Source organism: Canis lupus, chromosome X (assembly GCF_003254725.2).
Source record: "Canis lupus dingo isolate Sandy chromosome X, ASM325472v2, whole genome shotgun sequence".
Taxonomy (NCBI): domain Eukaryota; kingdom Metazoa; phylum Chordata; class Mammalia; order Carnivora; family Canidae; genus Canis; species Canis lupus.
This window is the reverse complement of record NC_064281.1, coordinates 12,318,280-12,341,707: the sequence shown is the minus strand read 5'-3', so window position 1 is coordinate 12,341,707 and position 23,428 is coordinate 12,318,280. Positions and strand designations below refer to the sequence as shown.

General features: G+C 41.1%; 1 protein-coding gene across 2 annotated transcripts in view; it reads right to left on the bottom strand.

Moving 5' to 3' along the window:
* Nucleotides 1-23,428, bottom strand: part of GRPR (gastrin releasing peptide receptor) — a 37,285-nt gene that overhangs the window by 7,609 nt on the left and 6,248 nt on the right. For both annotated transcript variants that reach the window (XM_025437285.3, XM_025437281.2), the window contains exon 2: nucleotides 1,222-1,573. In XM_025437285.3, the coding sequence (XP_025293070.1) occupies nucleotides 1,222-1,573 (352 nt within the window). The remainder of the gene's footprint in view (nucleotides 1-1,221; nucleotides 1,574-23,428) is intronic.

The following is a 23,428-nucleotide window of genomic DNA, read 5'->3' as shown; positions in this document are numbered from 1 at the left end:
TCTATCATGCAAAAATAATAAATAAAATCTTTATTAAAAAAAGAATTTTAGGTACAATGGATGTTTACTATTGAGCGGTCTTTCAAATACAGAGACAGTTTCACTGAGAACTGCCCCTCTCTCCTCATAATTGAGGAAAGAAAAAAAAAACCAACCAACTTTTTTTTTTTTTTTTTTAACCAACCAACTTTAAAGGGTGAAGCCACCCACTGAATCGGCTGTACATTTAAACGGATGGGGCATCTTTCTGCTTTTTCCGTCATAAATACCACAGGATCTACATTTGGGCTAGAAAGCAAGAACTGACAAAATCGAGAAAGCTGGAGCCCCTGGTTTCTGCTATTCATATTTCAAGTTTGAAATTATGCAGGGGGGCAGCCCTGGTGGCTCAGTGGTTTAGTGCCGCTTGCAGCCCGGGGTGTGATCCTGGAGACCCAGGATCGAGTCCCACATCGGGCTCCCTGCGTGGAGCCTGCTTCTCCCTCTGCCTGCGTCTCTGCCTCTCTCTCTGTCTCTCTTTTTAAAAAAAAGAAATTTTGCAGGGTTATAGGGGATGGGGAAGGGAGTCTAACGCATTTGGAGGGCATTCTGCATAATGGGCACTCTAGGTCACGTATGTGCTCTGGCTTTTAACCTTACAACAGCCTTACAATATAGGGGGCGATCACCCTATATCATGGGTACGAGAACTGAGGCTCAGAAAGAGTAAACGAGTTAGTCATGAAGTCTGGATTTGAACTCAAATCAATGTAAGCCTATCTTAATCGAACTTTTCTGTTTCCTCAACCAGCCTCATTTTCTTGCTCCCTCTGCTTTGTCCTCGTGTGGTAGTCCTCCTCCTCTCCAAACAATGTGACTGGAGTTAAAAGAAGTCACATCCCATTGAGTCTCAACATTTTATTCTGTTAACAATGCTTGTTCAGATATTTCTTAAAAAAAAAAAAAAAAAAAAAAAAACCAAAAAACCAAAACTGTACTTCAAATCTTCCAGATTCTCAACGCCTCCCTAGCTTAGGTCTTTAGTAAGAGAGCAAGATTATAAAGGATACCTGAATTCTTGGGCTTCTGTGGCTAGAAGTTTCCATTTCCCATCTGCCTGCAGATTACCCACCTCCTTTAATTGCAGAATCAGGTGACATGACCACCTAAATACTACCTGTCAGTGGGGTGCAAAAGGGATCAAATCCCTAAAGAGGAAACGAATCAATTCTAAGCACCCACCTGCTTCTTGACGTGTATATTCCCTTCCACAGGCAGATTGTAAGCACTCTGGATCAGATTTCGAGCAATGAAGTAGTAGTAGACAGAGATAATTGACAGTGGGATGATGTAGAAGACCAGGAAGGAAGCCATGGAGTGGATTTTGGGGTGCAGCTCGTTAGAGTGTGGGTATGGGGCACAGCTGATGAAGGTCTGGTTGGTGCTTTCCTCATGGAAGGGATGTAGATCAGAGAACACAGCCTCCGGGATGGCCAGAAGCATGGAGATAACCCAGATCAATGCAGCTTTGAGGCAGATCTTCATCAGAGCATGAGAGGCCTGGATATCCATTGGCCGGACGATGGCTTTGTACCTGGGGCAGGAAAAAGCGAATGTTGTGCATAAATTGCCTAATATTATTATGGATGCCAGGGCAGGGACTAGGGTGAGGCAAGCCAGGCACCTGGGTACAATATTTGAGGAGGTGCTCACTCCCAGGTTCATGCAAGTGCGGACTCTACTCACACAACCATGACAGCGAGTGCCTCCCTAAATGTTATACCTGAGGGACGCCTGGGTGGCTCAGTGGTTGAGCATCTGCCTTTGGCTCAGGGCGTGATCCCAGAGTCCCGGGATCGAGTCCCAAGTCGGGCTCCCTGCATGGAGCCTGCTTCTCCCTCTGCCTGTGTCTCTGCCTCTCTGTCTCTCATGAATAAATAAATAAAATCTTTAAAAAAAAAATGTTATACCTGAGTACCTCGCCCTCCTTACCCTAGTCCTGGCTCTGAAGGATGTCACGTGCTCCTGGTTCTTCACCCACAATCTCTCTTAATTGTAAGGATACTTCTCAGAAAAGCTAAAGTGCCTTTCATTTTTCTTCTTGGGCCATAGAAACTAATAACAAGCATGTTTAAAGACGGACATGGTGGGTGGGTGGGGTGCCTGGGTGGCTTAGTGGGTTAAGCGTCAGATCCTTGGTTTTAGCAGGTCATGATCTCAGGGTCATGGTATCAAGTCCCATGTCAGGCTCTGTGCTCAGCACAAGGTCTGCTTGAGATTCTCTCTTTCTCTCTCTCTCTGCCCCCCCCCCCCCCGCCGTACTCTATCTTTCTCTAAAAGAAATAAATAAAAATCTTTTTTAAAAAAGGACACAGGGACAAGAGGGACAAGAAGGTTACCTTTTTAAAAAAGATTTTATTTATTTATTCATGAGAGACACAGAGAGAGAAAGAGGCAGGCAGAGACACCGGCAGAGGGAGAAGCAGGCTCCACGCAGGGAGCCCAACATGGGACTCAATCCCGGGTCTCCAGGATCAGACCCTGGGCTGAAGGTGGCGCTAAACTGCTGAGCCACCAGGGCGCCCTGTTTGTTTGTTTTTGGCAAAGCCTTCAATTTGGGTATTCAAATGCAGTTTAAGGAACCTGAAGTCATTGAGTATTTACATTTCCCTCTTCTCTTTTCCAAAGGGTGCAGAACAAATAGCCCACTGAAAAAGCATGCCTGTGATTGTCAAATTAGTTTTCCCCTGCCTTCCTTCTCTCCTTCAGACTCATCTTCTCTTGCAGTATTTGGGTCCCTCCTGGATTCTGAGCATTATGCGCCCCTGTGTTGGGCTGAGTGCTCTAGGAAGCAGACACTGACATGAAACCAGGAGGACAAGAAGTCTATTGGGGAGTAATACCTGTGAAAGGCAAAAGGGAAGGAAGCAAGATTGGATGGAGGGGAGCTGTCACACGCTGATGCAGACCTGAAAGTGACAAAACCATCCTAATTTGTCTGGAGATTCCCCAACTTTAGCACTGAAGGGTCCTCCATCCTAGGAAGTAGCTCAGTCCCAGCAAACCGGGACAGCTAGTCACCCTCTACCAGCCTAATGGGAGGCTTTGGTAATTTGTTACCAATCTTTGGTAACAAAGATTGCCCAACAGAGGAGTCCTGTCCTGGGTGGAAATAGTCAGGCCCTTCTATCACCAGCTGCAGGAACTGTCCAAGATGATCATGACCGTAGCTCGAAAGCTGAAGTGGACCCTGAAGGAACCTACAGCTGGAGGCTATCAGCTCACCACAGTCCCTGCAGCTGGATAGTGAATCTTTTCTTCAAGGGAGGTCTGAGCAGAGCATCCCAATGTCTGCCACAACTCCCCGTACAACACCTAGTGCAGTGGGGTGCACACCTGTTTTGTGTGTGTACTTGTCTGAGAACCCACTAGAGGATGGGCCTCTGGTAGACAAAGAGTGTCTTCCATCTTGGCATCTGCCAGCACTGTGATCTGCACACACTTGACAAATATTTGTTCAGTTGAACGTGAGCTGCGATAGTGTGGAAGTTGATGTGAGTTGGGACCAACTAAATGTGAGGGTGTTCATTGCTGAAATGCTCTGTTAAAACTGGCTCCACCATTGATACTCTTTTATACGATGGACTTCAGTGATGGGAGAACACTTATTCCCACTTGCTTCCATGTTGATTAAACTGCCACTGAATTACCACTCTTTGCTGCACCCCGATTCCTCACTCACTTTCTGCCTCTCTCCAGGGAAAGAGTGTGAGTTATTAAGAGGCGAGTTTGAGAAAAAGAACCCAGCGTGTGCACTGGGCTCACAGAAACCTATGGTTGTCTAATTGTCCCTGACTAGGGGACTAGCACATGTAATAGAGGAGATCAGGTGTTTGCAAGTTCATTATTGCTGTGGACCGAAGTCACATTTTCCAAATAGCTTTACCAGGCATAGAAGAAATCATTTTTTATTGTTCTAGATTTCTTTAATTAGCTGTTCCCAGCTCAGGTAGAGAAAGGAGGGCTCTTATTTAATGGACATTCCCAGCACTCCAGCACAATGCTATAGTCCGGCTTCAGTGTACTTCAGTTTGCTTTTCCATCCATAAACTATATTAGTTCATTTTAAACAATTACTGAAAAACATAAAAATTTCGAAGGCAGTGTTATTTTCTTCTGGCACTTTCTCTACGCACTAGTCGTCTCAAACATTTTCATTTCTAGTTTCGAATGTAGGCGAGGAATTTATATCTTTAATTAAAGGTATGTGAACATATACGGCCAAAGATGTATTTCTGATAGCCAAAGCTATCTCTGATAAATCGATTACAGATAAAGTAGTAATTATGACTTTTATCTGCGTTTTCTGGCAGAGAACAGTCATAAGTACCATTAACACTCCAAGTGAAGGTGATTCACTCCTGCATGAGTGACTCACTTCTGCGTGAGGCAGAAACCAGAGTGAATGGCTTACCTCCTTGTCTCTTGGGAATCTTGTACTCCTAAGTGCAAAATACCATGGGAACTGTTGAGCTGCTATTTCAAATTCACAACTTTTGAAATATTTAAGATAGTATGAAAACATTACTTTTATAGTCTTGCCAGAAAAATAATTTTAATCTAAATAAGCTTCTAGATCTATGTACCAGTTTTCAGGAAATGTGGGGAATAAAAGAATCTGCTAAATGATGCCAGGAAGATTCAGTCAAATCCTGAATTGGAAAATTCTACGGGAATGACTCCATTTTTTCCCAACAAATATATGGCATAAAAAAGGGAAAAGATATTTAAAAAAAAAAAAAAAGGAGAATGGTTATAGACCTACTGAGATGTGTGACATACTAAGTGTAATGTGTAGGCTCCTTTTGGATTTTGATTCAAACCAAACAACCATAAAAAGATATTTTTGAGACTATTGAGGAAAATCAAATACATATTTAGAACTGGTGATATTAAGGAATTATTTTTAATATACTGGGTATGATTATGGTATTGTGGGTCTGTCTTTTTAAAAAGACTCTATTTATTAAAAACATGCCCTAAAATACTTACCATGAGTATATTTACAGTGAAATAATATAGTGTCCGGGAATTGCTTTTAAATATTCAGATACATTCATATATCACTTGTGCAATTAAAAAATAAGTGAAAATGCACTGCAAACAATTTTCTGTTATGGAATATTCATACAAAATCAAAGTAATTAAAGAAATCCCATTTACTAAGCTCTTGCTTTGTGCCAAGCAGAGAATTACATCTACATTATCTAATTTATGTTCCAGACAACAGATAGGTGCGATTATCCTCATTCTACAGGTGACAAATTGAAATTCAATTTCAGAGGTGGGGGGAATTAGCATGCAATTGAGGACCAACTCCTTTCAGGATATCATAGCTCAAAAGACAACTCTGGGTAAATCCTTCTTAGAAGCAGAGAAATAGGAGCACTTGGGTGGCTCAGTGGTTGAGCATCTGCCTTTGGCTCAAGTCATGATCCCAGGGTCCTAGGATCGAGCCTGCCTCTCCCTCTGCCTGTGTCTCTGCCTCTGTCTCTGTGTGTCTCATGAATAAATAAAATCTTAAAAAAAAAAAAAAAGGGAGAGAGAGAGAAACAGACCAGAAGTTTCCCAAATGTGTCTGGAACACACCAAATGTCCCCTGGAAGTCTAGCGGTTCTACAGAGCATGGAACATGTCAGTCTATTTCTTCTTCTGGTTTAGACAGCTCTCCCTGGAGCTCCCAATGCAGGGGGTCGCCACTGGGGGTTCTTGTTTAGGAGTGATGGCTAGTTGGACTGGGGTGGATACCTGATCTGAGACCAGCCAGTGAACTGCCTGACCAGCAACTAAAGAGCTTACGCATTTAAACTGAAAAAATTGAGAGGATGTAGTTAGTTGATAACAGATGCTGGAAATAAGATTTTGATGTCAAAGAAGGGATTGGGCATATTTTAACCACGTACAAAATGAATAAGCAGAGTAGGTGGATTGAGAGAAAGAGAAAGAATGAGGCACACATACAAGAGTAAGCTGATGGGGCGCCTGAGTGTCTCAGTTGATTAAGCATCTGACTCTTGATTTCGGCTCAGGTCATGATCTAAGGGTCATGAGATCAACCATGAGATCAAACGCTGCAGTTGCATCGGGCTCCATGCTCAGCATGGAGTCTGCCTGAGGCTCTCTCTCTGCCCCTCTCCCCTTTCTCCCTCTCTAAAAAAAGAAAAGAAAAAGAAAAAAAAAAAAAAAGAGGATGAGATGATGTGGCCTTGAGTGAAACAGAGGGTCCTTGGTTCCTGGCCCACGAACTGCTTTTGAATGTACAAGAGGTCTCCTGTTACAATCTCACAGTTCTCCCATTCCCTTTTCACTTGAGTTCGAGTGGCTTCTGTTCTTTGTCAACAAAAGAGCCTTATCTAGAATAGTTAGACGAGATGGACATTTAAAGTTATCATCAGATTTATTTCCAGCATCATTCTGCATACGTCATCTCCTACTTGCTGCCCTCTGAAAGAATGAGCCATCGACTTTATTTATTTATTTTATTTATTTATTTTTTTCATCGACTTTAATTGTACTCAAGGGACAAAGAGTCTGTGGTCTGTTCCTAAATTCTCCATTACTTTCCTGCCTTCCTCCTTCCTTTCTGCCCAGTCCCAGAGTCTCCATTCACCTGAATCCCGTCCTTCCAAATTCTAGTTGATAAGTATCATCTTGATGAAGCATTTGCTGCCCAATCTAGGCTTCCGTGATTCCTGTTCTTTCTCCTAACCTGTCTAATTTTATGACAGGATTATCGATGCTTTTCATTTAATGTCTACTGTGCACCATCTTGAATTGTCTGCTAGCTTCCCATGGGTATGTCTTTTCTACCCGACTTCCTAATAAATGTCCTGAGGTTAGAAGCTTACATCTGTTCCTCTTCTCTTCTTTCTGTATCACTGAAACTGCTCCAAGTCTCTCGTTCTGCATGTCACTTACTTCAAAGTAGAGGCTCAGTGCGTACTTGCTAATTAATTAATAATATGTGGCGTGCAGGTGTGTCTCTTACTCCCAACTTCTCAAAAATGAGAGTAAATTTTCTTTTACATATTTAGTAAGAATCATCCTTCCGTAGACTGACAAATTCACTCCTCTGATACTATGGGGCTCAAGACAATTGCCTCCCACTCCTGAAAACATCTGTGCTTCATTTTTCTTATGCAAACATTGGAAAGGTCAGAAACATTCTGTGTAATAAGATTAATGTCTCAAAGAGTTTTTTGGCAAATAAAAGTAGCAGACTCCCACTCTCAGGGTTGGAAAACTTTGCCCACAGAAAAGTATGTCTTTTATTCAAATATGGGCAGTTTGTTTTTAAGGATCCAGCATTTCGTCCCTCATTTGTCCATAATTACCTACTGAAGTCTGTAGGAACTGTTGAACCACAGTATTTTAAAAGCTTCTGATGCACACTACCTGGAGTGGGCTGAGGTGAAGAGAAAGTGAAAGGAATGAAACGGTCTCTAGGTAATTGGCACATTGTTGGCATTTAAATGAGAATCCTAACACCTAATCAGTTTTGATGAGGCTCTTAAACATCAGCTTGATTTTCCTCTGGAAATAACACCAGGAACTTTTCTGAAGAAACATGAGGGGATTATTAGCTGATTTGTAAAATGACTGTAATCCCGAGGAATGGGATCTTACTACCTCCCTTTGAGCTATTACTCTGCCAGTGGAGAATTCGGTGGTCCTTGGTACGAATCCGTTATCTTTAAGTGTGTAACAGATTACAGTTACTCTTTTCTGTTCTCTCCAGGCCAAATAACTCCAATGCTCCTTTTCACTCCTTCTTGATATACTCTGGTTTTCTCTGGGCTTTAATGTGGACTTGGGAGCAGAGATCTGGTTCCTAATGGTGATTCTACCCATTAGATTTATGGTCTTGGACATAAATCTAAGGGACTCTGCACTTCAGTATTCTCAACCCTCCAAAGCAGATAATAACTGCAGTCCTCGATGTAAGAAATGATTCTGGCAAGAATGATAAAACCACCGAGGGAGAGGTTTTAGGGGAACAGGATATTCATATAGTCTCAAAGAGTCTCCCCATAGACTACTATCTAATTGCAAAGAGGAAAAATGTACCTTTATGTTGGGGAGATCCAGAAGTCACCCCTTTAACCAGATGGTCAAACCCAGGGTGAACTTCTCCACTAGTTAGAGTAGGCACAAGGTCTATGGCCCATGATACTTTTAGGGATTTAGAAAAGGGTTTCAGTTTCTTTTAAAATGAGAAGAAAAAAATGAATATAATCCATCTTGGATTATATTTATCTTTATGCTGATATAATTATAAAATATAATTCTTAATTTTTTTTTAATGGAGAAAGGGTCCCATAAAGGTAAAAGTGCCAAGGGCCCATGAAACTCATAATTTGGCCCCGATTAAATTTAGCATCACCAATACTGGGACCATCTGAAATCATTTATGTGCCTCCTGATAAAATGCAGTGGGAAGAACACAACATTGCCTATGCAGTCGTCTTGCCCAAAAATTTTAACCTGAATCTATATATGAGGAAACAATCAGACAAATCCAATTCTGGAATATTCTATGAGATAACTGGCTTAGATTCATCAAAACAGTCAACATCATTTTTTAAGAAGAATATAGGAGAGCTACTGTTACACCTTAAAGGAGATAAAAGAGATGTAACAAGTAATCCTTTTCACAATATGTACATATAACAAATCATTATGTTATGCATCTTAAACTTATACAATGTTATGTATCACTTATAACTCAATAAAACTGGAAAAAAAAGAACCAAATCTAATGCATATGCCTTAATTTTATCCTGGATTTTTTTTTTAAGTAATGAATTAAATTTTTTTTTGGAAAATGGGGGAAATGTGACTACATATCAGATGGTATTAAGGAATTATTGTGAATTTCATTAAGTGTGCTAATGATACTGGGGTTGTGCAGAAGAATGTCCATGTTCTTAGGGAATATACACTGAAATAGGAGTGAAAGGTTAAGATATTTGCACTTTACTTTGCAGAGTTCAACAAAATAAAACAAATGTGTATGTATATACACACATACACACACATACACACAGAGCAAGAACAAAGTCTAGGAAATGAATTGTTGAATGTGGGTGGGTATTATATAGAAGTTCATAAACAAGAGAGAAAACATGCTAAAATATAGAATTTTAAAAAGATAAACTAAAGAAAGAGATAAACTAACAGTAAAATAACATAAAATAATGTGTTAGGGGCACCTGGGTGGCCCAGCTCAGGTCTTGATCGCAGGGTTGTGAGTTCAAGCCTGCACTGGGCTCCATGCTGAGTGTGGAGCCTACTTATAAAAAGAATAAAATAAAAAATATGTTCTATAGTTTATTCTCTTTTATTAACTGTAAACCTGTTTGTCATCGGAAAAACTTTCTTATAATTCTAACATGATTGAATGTGTCATATCTGATTAGTGCCTATACCAGGAATGAGGGAACTTTGTTATAGTCACATTGTTCCCTTGGGCTTGCAATTTTAGTATCATTTACAATCTGTGGGGTTTTGTTTAGCTCTGTTTTGTAGGAATATTTTCAAGCCACTTGTCCACTTGGGGACATTAATTTAGTTAAAACTAGATCATACCAAAACACAGCATTCTGCAGAACCTCTCCAAAACCTGAAAAGTGGAGGGAAGAATGAGGTGCCATTGTTGAGTCTCCTTGAACATGATGAGGGATCCTCTGCTGTGGACTCAGGGAGAGACTGAGCTTCAATTTGGACACTGCATATTACTAACGTTTAATTCATCTTTATTTTTAAATAAAAATCAATATAAATAGAAATTTTTATATTTTCCTCCCTTACCTGTTAGACCAGGTTGCACCTCTTCGGGAGGGCATGAACCCCACTTTGCAGTCCTTACAGATGGAAATTTCCCTTGTAAATGGCTCTTACAAAAGGGCACCTTTGGTTAGGATTTTCAGAACTTGTCCTGTCTCTGCTGTTTCTTAAGAAATAACCAGCCTAAAATCATCCTTATGCCAAAGTGGCACATTTTGGGGTGGCAAATTCTGCCCCCCTTTGGCTGGCATTGAAATTAAGGGAGAAAAGCAAAAAAAGTATTAGATGTCTGTTTCCCACCTGCTCCATCCATCGTGAAAATGCTATGTTTCTAGGCAGACACAAAATTCACTTCTTTGACTCTGTTATACTGAATCTCCTGCCTTTTTTACTGCTGTATACACACCCTGAAGTTCCCTGTGGCCTGGGCCTAGAGTAAGGTCCGAGCTCTTTCATAAATTCAGAGGCGTCAGGGCCAAAAGAGGCCGTCCAAATGAGACATGGGAGCCAAGTTGAAAATGGCATCAGGGAAGATCTAGAGTCTGGCACGGGAGAAGGTTCAGAAGTGCAGGTGCTATTTCTGGGCTATGAGGGATGCAGAAGCCGGGCATAAGATGGAGAGAGATGCAAGCAATTGTTGGACATCTTATGGTGCCCTGGCAGAAGGAGTTGGGCAAACACTGACCTTTGGGCCCCAAATGGGTTTCAGCAGGGTGACCTTATTCCAAAGCTCAGAGCTAATCTGATAAGGGAATTTGTCAGAAGGAGTATAACCAGGAGGAAATACTACAGTTCCCAGTGGGTATGTTTAAAATGACAAAGGAGAGCAGAAACCCAGTTAAATTTCAGTAGGTGTGCACACATCCTGGTACAAGTTGTTCGTAGGCCATTCCTCAAAGATGTTATGGAGGGAAGAACATATATTTATAACTTGTTAGGCTTTTTTAGCAATTTATGAGCCAAAAAGTTTGAAGAACATTTATAAATCCCACTTGCAAGTTGTAGTTGGACGTGGCCTGCATTTACTCCACCGAGTAACACAGAAGATAGAGAATGGAGGAAAATCACAAAGACAGAGAAAAATCACCCATGCTTTAGGGCGGAAGATAAAATAGACTCGGGGTAATAAATTGTCTTTATAAATTGTCATTCACCACCCAACAGACTCGGAGACAAGGATTTAGGTGCAAGTAGTTTGTTGGAGAGGAGATCCCAGGAAGCACAGGGCAGGAGGGTGTGGCGGAGCTTGCGTTTCAACATTGGCCCTGAGTCCAGATCTTAAACCGTGAGACCTTCAGATCTCCGTTTTCTTCATCTGTGAAAGGGAACTCATGGTATCACTCTTACTTGCTATAAGGAGGAGCTAAGTGAGGAGTCTCAAAAGTACTCTGAAAACTAGGAAGCACGATTTAAATAAAAAGCGATTGCATTTCATGAAAAGAAATGACTGTCCACTGAACAACACCTGGGTGAGATTTCAACAACATCCTCTTGGCTCCCTTATGGACATAAATAACAATCATGCTCAGGGTACACTCATTCTCTCTCTCTCTCTTTTTTTAAGATTTTATTTATTTACTTGCAAGAGAGAGAGAGAGCAAGCAAAACAGAGAGCACAAGGTGGGAGGAGAGGGGCAGAGGGAGAGGGAGAAGCAGGCTCTCTGCTGAGCAGGGAACCCGACCTAGGACTCAATCCCAGGACCCTGGGATCATGACCTGAGCTGAAGGCAGACACTTAACCAACTGAGCCACCCAGGAGCCCTGGTACACTCACTCTTGTGACTAGGAATTCTAACATTTCATAAAGAAGTTAATACATTATCTCATTTCATCATTACAAAAATTGTAATAGTCCTATGATATATTAAAAGTAAATACCACCAAGGGCAGCCTAGGTGGCTCAGCGGTTTAGCGCCTGCCTTGGGCCCAGGGCCTGATCCTGGAGTCCCGGGATGGAGTCCTGCGTCGGGCTCTCTGCATGGAGCCTGCTTCTCCCCCTGCCTGTGTTTCTGCCTCTCTCTTTCTTTGTTTCTCATGAATAAATAAAACCTTAAAAAAAAAGTAAATACCCTTATCCCCATTTTATCAGAAAACTGAGACCTAGACTCACACAGTTGACAATGCGAAGAACCAGGGCTCAAACTCAGACATGTATTCAAATTCAGTGCTTTTGAATTTGCCCTCACTATGAATAGCGCTCCACTAAATGTGACCTCTAGGCATTAACAATAAAAGAAAGAGAAAACAATACAATGAAAGAAAGGACAGTTACTGTTTAATAGGTAGGGAGTTTCAGTTTGGGAAGATGAAAAACCTTCTGGAGGTGGATGGTGGTGATGGTTGCACAACAATGGGAATGTACTTAATGCCATAGAACTGAGCACTTCAAAAATGATCAAAACAGGAAATTTTATGTTCTGTATATTTTATCACAATAAACTCAGGAAGGAAAGAGGAGGGGGGAGAGAGAGAGCGAGGAAAGAAAAGTTTGGAAATTTGTCACCAGGCAACCTCGGGGGCGTCTTAATTAAGAACCATTGAAAAAGTTTGCTTTGAGTCAGCAAAGCTATCATCATGGAAAATGGTCTAGATAGTGCATTTGAATGACTTTTTTTCAGTTAAAAATTTTAGTATAAAAGTGCTAACAGCCTTTTCCCAAGACATCTCCCATGGCCCAAACACTTCCTATTTCTCTAACCATTTCAGGCCCACACAAATCCCTGAAGGTACTGAGGAAATGATTCTCCGGGAGCACAATTCCACCTTTTTGCAATTTTAAAGGGCCTTGCTTCCCTGAGAAGAACTTAGAGGAGGCAGTACTGTGCGTGCTGGTGAAACAGTTTGGAGGAGGCAGTGAGAAGCTCAGTGTGTGGTCACATCATTCCCCATGAGCAAAGGGAAGCTTCTGCTTGGGAAGCTTCTGCCCCCAAGCCCGCCACCCATGCAAACTGGAATCCGGGTGAGCCTTGAGCTAAAACTCTCTCCTTTTCTTCATTTAAACAATTGTTAGCATCACCGAGGACCCAGGGCACACTGGAAAAAGACACATATCTTAAAGATGTTGGGGTCTGACTCAGTTTTTAATTCGAAAGCAAATGCGCAGGACGACAGGGCCTCATACTTTTATTTTATTTTTTAAAGGATTTTATTTATTTATTCATGAGAGACATAGAGAGAGAGAGAGAGAGGCAGAGACAGGCAGAGGGAGAAGCAGGCTCCATGCAGGGAGCCCGATGTGGGACTTGATCCTGGGACTCTAGGATCATGCCCTGAGCCCAAGGCAGATGCTCAACCGCTGAGCCACCCAGGCGTCCCAGGGCCTCATACTTTAAGGCACCACACAGCTGTCTGATTCGTGTTGCATTGTTTTTATTATATCCCCCAGGAAGTCTGTCCTGGCTAACTGGACAAGGGTCGTGGATTCCCCTAGGTTCTACTCTGATATTATGATAGTGATGCAACGGACAGATGTAGCTGCACTTGTGATGAACGCCCCATAATGTCTAAGCGTGTCCAATCACGAGGCTGGACACCTGAAACTAATGTAACATTGTGGGTCAACTGTGCTCAGAAAAAAAAAAAACCAACACTTGCTACTAAGTGACTGCGTCAGCAAGCGTGCACACACTGCTACATCAGGGACGGCAGACTAAGGATCTACTGGCCAAAGCTGTCCCTCTGCCTGTTTTCATGTGGCCCACAAGCAAAGAAGAGTTTTTTACATTTTAAATGGTCGGGGAAAAAAGTAATCAAAAGATGAATCACATTTTGTGACATGTGAAAAGTACATGAAATTCAAATTTCAGGATCAATAAATAAGGCTTCACTGCAATGCAGCTATGCCCATTTTTTTTTAAAAGATTTTATTTATTTATTCATGAGAGACACACACAGAGAGAGGCAGGGACACAGGTAGAGGGAGAAGCAGGCTCCATGCAGGGAGCCCGACGCGGGACTCGATCCCGGGTCTCCAGGATCAGGCCCCAGGCCGAAGTTGGCACTAAACCGCTGAGCCACCCGGGCTGCCCCCACTTTCTTACATAATATCTGTGGCTGCTTTCGTGCTATAACGGCAGAGTTGAGTAGTTGCAAAGGAGACACTTTATGGCCCACGATGCTGAAAATATTTATTATATGGCCCTTGAGAAAAAAGGTTTCCTGGCCCCTGGCCTGTGTGCACTGAATGTGTGAACACGGCCAGCATTTCTGCTGCTCTCTGCCTGTCCATACCCAAATCGTCGGTTCCTTCTTTATTGGAGGAGAGAATCTGTCTTCCATGTCGCACAGCGCTCTGTCAGGCTTCTTAATTTGTGATAATGAAGACAATAGGCCACTGACCTTTAGCGTCGTCGGTCTTCCAGTGTTAAACACCCATTGTTCAGGATGCTTAGTCAATTTATTAGCACAGGTAGGTACTAATTCAGCATCTCAAGCTCTGCTTGGCACTATGGATATAAAAGTCCCTGACCACTAAGGATTTAAAATCTGCTCAGAGGGATCCCTGGGTGGCGCAGCGGTTTAGCGCCTGCCTTTGGCCCAGGGCGCGATCCTGGAGACCCAGGATCGAATCCCACGTCAGGCTCCCGGTGCATGGAGCCTGTTTCTCCCTCTGCCTATGTCTCTGCCTCTCTCTCTCTCTCTGTGTGACTATCATAAATAAATAAAAATTAAAAAAATAAAATAAAATCTGCTCAGAGAAGCAAGCTATGCCCCCGGAAAGCCCTGATACAACAAGAGAAAGATACACACTAGGGTGCCCTTTGTGAGACATTCTTAGAACAGACGGTGCTGGGTCAGCATATGAAGTGCTTACCATGGTACAGACGTATGAGAACATGGTTTACGACAAACCTGCTTTCTATATAATTACGGAATAGAGAACTTAAGAGTCATCAAGTCCCATTTCCTGTACATTACAGAAGAGGAAACTAGTGCCCACAGAGGTCTCATGGTCGGTTAGATGAGAAGACTGGAACCTGGGTCTCTGGATTCCCAAGTTAGCTATATTTAACTGTAGCTCTTTAGAGTCTCAGGTCTTTTTAAAGCACCAGTAAAGAACGCTTGAAACTAAATATTTACTATACTTATCTTCATCCTGTAGTACATGTTTTCCTCAAACCATCATTTTAACCTTCAATTTCAACTCTGCTGACAACCTAGGAAAGAAAAGATGCCAAATTCTGATTTTTCTGTTCTTCTGTGGTGTTTCCAATCATTTAAAGTAGAAGGGAAGGGATGCCTGGGCGGTTCAGTCAGTTGAGCATCCGACTCTTAATTTTGGCTCAGGTCATGATCTCAGGGTCGTGGGATCGAGTCCCATGGGCTCTGTGCTCAGCAAGAAGACTGATCCTCTCTCTCTCCCTCTGCACCCTCCCTGCTCAAGCACATGTGCACATGCACGTGCTCTCTCTCTCTCCAACAAATAAATCTTAAAAAAAAAAAAAAGTGGAAGAGGAAAAAAAATACTGAAGTTCTTAAAAATCTGTTTTGATTGCTATTTATTTAAAAAGAAATAAGCATTTCCCATATGTTCTCATGGAGAAACCACTGTGGATTGTTTTTACATAATTTTGTATTGTTTTTTAATTATGTTTAACATGTCTCTCATAACAGAGGCCTGACCCTGGTATGAAACTGCCGATAACAAAACAAACAAAAAACAGCACCAAAGGGAAAAAAAGAAACCTTGAAAAGCTTGAGGTTGACCTGCAGTCATTCTATTTATATGTAGACAGCATAAAGAAATAAGTGAGTCACATGGACATATTATTATTGTTACAATAAGTTCTTCTCACACTGGAAATAAATTTCTTTATGTGCTGCACTTCGCATTTTCTTCCTGCTTCTTTCCTATGTTACCTGTAGCTATTCCCACTGGCCAATTGGTCTGAGTACAATACAAAAAAAGAAAAAAGTAATAAAGAAGTGAAGTTTAAAGAAATGTACATCAGGAACATTTTGGCTCTTTCTTTCCCACAAAATTTTAGCTGTTATCAATCACTGCATAACTAAATGCTGGCTCTAGCTCTTGCTTATTGGGGCTAAGAGTCCTGGCTTAGTTGAAAGATCCCAGAGGCTTTGATGTAGCTACAATATTTGGCAGTGTCCACTGCTGCAGGCCTCAGCTGAGACTCCTGACTTACTCACTTTGAAGTTAGCCAGAGCTCACTTCTCTGAATCGAAACTCCTGAGATAATGTGAGGCTATGAATGCTGATCCCCCAGGTCTAACTAGGGAGTTCTGTATTCTTCTTTAGAGGAACTGGGATATGGATAGCTTCTAGGGCAGTAGACCGGGTCTTTAAGAGAGGTGGGATGGGATTTTCCACTTCTGATAATGGCAAACCAGCTAGTTGCTGAGTAACTCTCCTAAAATGAAAAGTTAGAAAATCTCTTTGAAAACATCAGAGAAATACCAAGGCAGTAAGGATTTGAGGGGCCAAAATCCTGGAGAGAAGGGAAGTGAAAGAGATGACAGTGTTATTCAGTACCATTTTCCCTTAAGGCATTTACCAAGTTTCAAGCAGCAACAGAGAAATGAAGCTGAGCAGAGCTTCTAGAAGTTTTAGGAGCAAGGAGGACAATAAATAGAGTTTAAGGCCCACCAAGGAGAGGAGGCCAGGCAAACATCCCAGGCTTTCAGTTCAGATTCCCAAAGGGAGACACCCTAGTAGGAGTAGTGAACTATTTCTCAAAACGACCAAAGCCCAGTCTCCAATCTGCTCAGTCCCTGATTGGGTCAGATATACTACCCCCTGCTAATTATCTGTAAGAAGCAAGAGCTAATCTTTTCTGGAAGATGGTAACACTCAGAGCCTCAAATTATTTACAATTCTTCATATAAAATCAGGTAGTCAAACAAAATTGCCTCATACACCAGGGGGCAAAATAAAATGGCCAAAAAACAAGAGAAGAAAATCTATAATAGAAACCAGCTTATAGAGGTTCCACATGTTAGATTATCAGAGAGGGATTTTAAAATATATTGGGACTAATTCAAGAAATTGTATGACAAGATGGAACCAGATGGAAAGACTAGATACAGCTGAAGAGAGGATTAGTGAGCTGAAAATGGCCTGAGTGTAGTTCAGTGAGAAAAAAGGATGGAAAACACAACAAAAGGAGCAGGGAATTTATGGGTCTTGGTGAAATGAGATTGTGTTTAAAATGGTTCCTAGTAACAGAGGCGTGACCCAAGGATGAAATTTTCTTCCTCAATAAAAGCAAAAACAAGCAAACGAGGAAGAAAACTCAAAAAGCTTAAGTTAATCTGTAGTATTCTGTTGATATGTGGACAGTATAAGAAAGGAGAGGAAAAAAAGACTTGGACAGAAGCAATATTTGAAGTTGCAATGGTTGAGAACTTGACAAGACCGGTTAAAATTTACAACCACAGATTTAAGAAAAGCTATGAATCTCAAGCAGGAAAAATACAAAGAAAACCACAGCCAAGTGCATAATAGTAATGCTGCTGAAAACCAAAGATAAAGAAAAAAATCTTAAAATCAGTCAAAGAGAGACAACTCAATAATTTTAGAGAGGCAACAACAAAACTGACATCTGTCATCATAGTGTAAGTCAGAGTACAATAAATGGCAACTTCAAAGTGTGAAAGATCAGAACTGCTGGCTTAGAATTCTATGCGCAGTGAAAATATCCTCCCCGAATTCCATCAAATTAAAGCATTTTCATACACCCAAAACCAGAAAATGTATCCCCACTAGATTTACACTAAATGAAATAGTGAAGGGCATTCTTTGGGCAGAAGCAAAATGAAGTCAGAGTTGCAGGAAGAAATAGAGAACAACATAAAAGGTAAATACAGGAATAAATTTAAATCTAAAGGTAAATATGTGAGTGAATGTAAAGTATGTAAAAACAAGAAACATAACGAATTGTGAGTTTTAAAATACAGAGAATTAAAATGTAAAATAACAGTAGCCCCCCCTCCCCGAAAAGGCAGGAAAGAGTTAAAATAAAGTAATTAAAATAAAATAAAAGTGTCCTTGCATTGCAATCCTTGAATTGTCTGGGAGATGGGAAAGTACTAATTTATAGCAAATTCTAATAAGTCAAGGATACATGTTGTAAACTCTAGGGTAGCCCTTAAAAGAATACTCAGAAGAGCTCATATAATTAAACTCATGGGGAGGTTTAGAATAATTAAAACATTTCACTAATTAAAAGAAGGCAAGAAGAGGGGCACCTGGGTGGCTCAGTGGTTGAGTGTCTGCATTCGGCTCATATCATGATCCTGGGGTACTGGGATTGCATCCCGCATTGGGTTCCCCAGGGGGAGTCTGCTTCTCCCTCTGCCTATGTCTCTGCCTCTCTCTGTGTGTCTCTCATGAATAAATAAACGAATAAAATCTTTAAAAAAAAAAAAAAAAGGAAGGCAAGAAGGATGGGAGAAAGGATAAGGAGACAGGTGAAACCAATAATGACCAAATAATAATGTGATAGATTTAAATCCAAATATATCAGCAAAGTCAAGTTTATCAGAGTATCTGTGTTTATAGAACAGAAACCTGTAGCCAGATTATAAAGAGCAAAGACATTTGTATAAAATGACTCATGTTATGCATACTCACAAAACACCAACATTGATAAGGAAAGCTTAAAACTCATAATGCAAAGACATCCATGGCGCAGGTTAGTGGACGTCATCAATTTAATGAGTACTTAAGTTCACTCAAGGCATAAAGCTTCAAAAATTGTGAAATTGTATAGCTCATATAGGAAAAAAAATTGATAGTGGCTTTCTCAAATAACCTTAAACATTTTACAATAATCCTAAACATATATGATATAACCAGTAATGCATTATGGAGCTGAAAGAAATTTTTAAAAATCTTTTAAAAAATATTTTATTTATTAATTTATGAGACACACAGAGAGAGAGAGAGAGAGAGAGAGCAAGGCAGAGACACAGGCAGAGGGAGAAGCAGGGTCCATGCAGGGAGCCCAATGTGGGACTTGATCCCAGGACTCCAGGATCACGTCCTGGGCCGAAGGCAGGCGCTACCCTGCTGAGCCACCCAGGGATCCTGAAATTTTTCTAACCTTTCCTTAATAATAAGCCAATTTTAATCAGCCATGCCACAAATCTGACAAGGCTTTCTCATTTCACTATAGAAAAGAATATCACCAAACCATAGTCATTTTAAGAGGAGACAAACGAGGATGAAGCCAAAATATTTAAGAAAACAAGTGTGATGGACATGTGTCAGGCAGTTAATTAATAGTTACTATGTTATTTTTCTGGACTTTGTGATGTTTATAGAATTTATCAACTTATTTAAGTTGTGATTTCTAAATTTAATATATTTCTTAATCTTTCAAAACATTCATGTCTCTACCTAACTTTGCATTCATAATTTTACTTGTTTTTTCATTAAAAAGCATTCTCCAAATAGTTCCCATAAAACCTGGATAAGGTCTTGTCATCTACAGTTGGGATGACTACTGCAATCATTCTGTTAACCATCAAAGGAGATGAACATGATTCACAAACCATAATCCAGCCTTCCAGGCTCTCTTAGTAGGATCTACCAGAATTTACTCATTTTTTTACTCCCTCTTTCATGTTTCCATCCATTCATGTATTCAACAAACACTTATCAAGCCTCTCCTACAGGTTAGGGATGGTTTTAGTCTCAGAGAATATGCTAATGAATGAGATAGCCTCCCATTTTGGGAGGGTTATATTTTTAGTGATTGAAGACAGATAATAAACAAGCAAATAGATGAACAAAATAATTCTCAAGAAAATAATACTGGGTGATATTTACCAAAGAGGAATGAAGACATACCTTCATACAAAACCCTATGTGAATGTTTATGACAACTTTATTCAAATCACCCAAACCCCAAAACAACCCTAATGCCCACTGACTAAAGAAGGGATAAACAAACTGGTCTATCCACACAGTGGAATACTACTCAGCAAAAAAAAAAAAAAAAAAAAAGGAATGGGCTCCTGATAGATACAACAACATGAGTTGAAAGAAGCCAGACTTAAACAACTATATACTGCATAGTGTCATTCATATGATATTTTGGAAAAGATCAGTGGTTTCTAGGAGTTGAGGGTGGAGGAAGGGGACAGACTACACAAGGACATGATAGTATCTGGGGGTAATAGAAATGTTCTACATCTAGACTATAGTGGTGGTTACATACTACATAAGTTTGACACAGTTCAGAGAAATGTACACCCAGAAGTTTACTATATGTAAGTTATACCTCAATCAACCTGAAAAAAGAAACTGGATGATGGAATAGTGTGGGTCATTCCTTTAGACTGAATAGCCAATAAAGACCTCCTATAGAAAGTGATATTTATTTTTAGGGCAGGGGCAGAGGGAGAGAGAGAATCTTAAGCAGCCTCCACACCCAGCCAAGAGCCCAACATGGGGCTCAATCTCACGACCCTGAGATCATGACCTGAACCTAAATCAAGAGTCAGACGCTTAACCGACTGAGCCACCCAGGCGCCCCGATAGAAAGTGATACTTAATGTGTAAAATGAACTGCAGCTTCTTAAGAGGCTCCTCGGCAAATCAGATCATTTCAAGTAGCAGCAAATATCAGATACGAATCAACAGAATTTCAAAATGACTGTAAGAAACAAAATCCCTTGTTCCATTACTGGGAGGTAGAAAGAGGAATGGAGAAATTTTTTTTCTTTTATTCTGCAAAACATGTGTTTTAATTGAGAGAATTCACGCAAACTGTACACACCAGGAGGATTTACAAGTGCAAAACTGCTAATTTAGTCTATTTTCAAAGGATATTATTGGCAAGCACAGTTCAAAAAACCTCACCAAGAAGCCCTTTCAGGCTATGCAGTATATTTCATGATCAAGTTTGTGCTTTTTTTTTTTTTTCTTGCCTCTGTGCATATTGTCAGAAATTATAATTAATCACACAAAAGTCTAACACTTTAAAAGATAGTATGTGAGAGACAAGGTCAAAATGCTTTTCTGACCTTCTTTCCACGGCACTTTGGTTGAAAGAGCCTTGCTGGGAAACCCCACTTCCATTGCCCCCTGGGCACTCCAGAGTCTGCCAACAGCCGTGGCAGATCCATCACCATGGGGAAACACGAGTTGAGTTTCCTTCTAGAGAGGCAGTATGCTTCAGAAAAATCATACTATAGAGAAGTTATGAATTGGTGGCTCATGTAAACTCCTCCAACAGAGGGACTTTCTGGAAAAGATGATTTATAAGAAATTAAATTGTCTTCTCTCATGTGAAGGGCCAGTCTCCTTGGAATCAATGAAGCTGGGCCTCTAGAACATTAGAGGAGCCTTGGGAATCACTGGGGTGATCCCCTTAGAAGGGCACCACCTTGGAGTTACTCAGGTTATCCTACCTCAGAACAGCAGGGTTTAGGATCAGTAGCTTCCACTTTCCAGGAAGGGAAATGGAATCAGACTCTGTATCTTGATGGTTTTTGAAGAAATGTTTCCAGTTCCCCTGGAGGAACTAGGACTTAGAATGAGGAAAGCAGGATTATGGTCTGACTGTACTCTGAATTGACCAGGCCAAATTCCATCGTTTGTCTCTGTCAAAGAAGGGTTTGAACTTTAAGATGACTTCTACTTGTCACTGCTCAAACATCAACCAAGCTGTGGTTACTATCCTCTCACTAGGTGAGCCTGGTGTCGTAGAAGGCACAGACCCCATGGAGCTTCCCATATGATTAAGGAAGTAGAAAGTATATTGTACAAAGGACCCAGTAATATGATGCGGGACAGATTTGGTATTTCATAGACAATACAGGCAAAAACATCTTGAGAAAGGGAAAAATCAGCAAAAGCAAAAGATCAGGGAATGCTTCATAGAGGAGAAGGGACCTGGACTGTGCCTTGAAGGATTCATAGGATTTGGATAGATGGAGGGAATAGAACCCAGCTATTAAGGAGAGGGAAATGAAGTCAGAGAGGGGAGAAGTCAGAAGGCACATGTGGAAGCAATGAGAAGAGTTTAGCTAGAGGGGCGCCTGGGTGGCTCATTCGGTTAAGCATCTGACCCTTGATTTCTGCTCAGGTCATGATCTCAGGGTTGTGGGATCGAGCCCTGAGTTGTTGGGCTCTGCACTGGGTGTGGAGCCTGCTTAAGATTCTCTCTCCCTCTCCCTCTGCCCCTTCCTGTCCCCCACTCCAATTGCATACTTGTGCTCTCTCTCTCTCTCTCTCAAAAGATAAAAAAGAGTTTAGCTAAACAGTGTTTGTTCTGGCAAGCCTTGGGATAGGAAGATAGAATGATAGAATGGCAGATGGAAGAGGGCCTGGCAAAAGAGAATGGAAGGATCAGAGAGGAGTTCATAATGCAGACCTGGAAAGTGAACCACACATGTATTTTTCAGGTCTCAAAACCTCCATCAGTAGGGCGCCCAAATTCCTCTAACCTGTGGCTGGTGATTGTACTGGGCTGCCTGGTTTCTTCCCTCTTCATTTTCGGGTATCTTCTATGAGAAGATATTTGACAGACAGGAACATCCCAGAGCTAGGAGGCATTTGATATTTGCCTATGTGAGGAATTTCTGATACCCTCAATGAGATCAATTAACGTGGATCTTGGAAAATAGATTTGGACCCCAAGACAGAGAGCAAACTCTCTTCTGTCTAATAGAACTCTCTGCAATGATGGAAATGTTCTGTACATTCACTGTCCAGTAGAGTCATGTGCCTACTGAGCCTTTGACATGTGGCCGGTGTGACTAGGGAGCTGAATTTTTACTTTTATTTGGTTAGTGCTAAGATGGTGGACCATGCAGCTTGAGATGTCAGGAAAGGCCAAAACTACATTATCTTATAAATTCCTTGCAATGAATTCAAACAGTCTATACTTCAAGAAGTTTGCATAAATGCAACTCTTTCCTGTTTTTTTACACATTCCAAATCACAAGGAAGGGGAAAACGTACGAATAGTCTTTTCCATGGAGTCAATGAAGGATCACAATTACAGTGGAACTCCTGTATATGTCTGCCTTTAGGATTCATGATGCCAGCTCCATTCTAGCAGAAATAGCACTGAATAATGATACTGAAGCAGGCACAATATAACCTGGGCATTATATGCTGTCAACATTACGTCTAGCTTTAAACTTCACATTTACTGGAAAAAAAAAAAAAAAACAAAACTCTCCTTAACCCTTCTTCTGTGAAGGTCCCAATTCCCTTTTTTTTTTTTTTTTTTTAGATTTTATTTATTTATTCATGAGAGACACACAGAGAGAGAGAGGCAGAGACACAGGCAGAGGGAGAAGCAGGCTCCATGCAGGGAGCCCGACGTGGGACTCGATCCGGGGACTCCAGGACCACGCCCTGAGCCGAAGGCAGGCGCTAAACTGCTGAGCCACCCAGAGATCCCCCCAATTCCAGTCTTAAACTCCATTTACATAATACGGAGGCACCTGGTACAAAAATGGGCATCTAGTAGGAAAGACCAGTACATAAAAAGTAGAACACTGTCTGTCCATCTGCCTATCCACTCACCTATCTATCATTTCATCTATCCATCCATCCACCCATCTATTCATCCCCTGAATCTATTTACAGATTCAGAAAGAAAGGTTTTTCTCTTATTTACTCAAA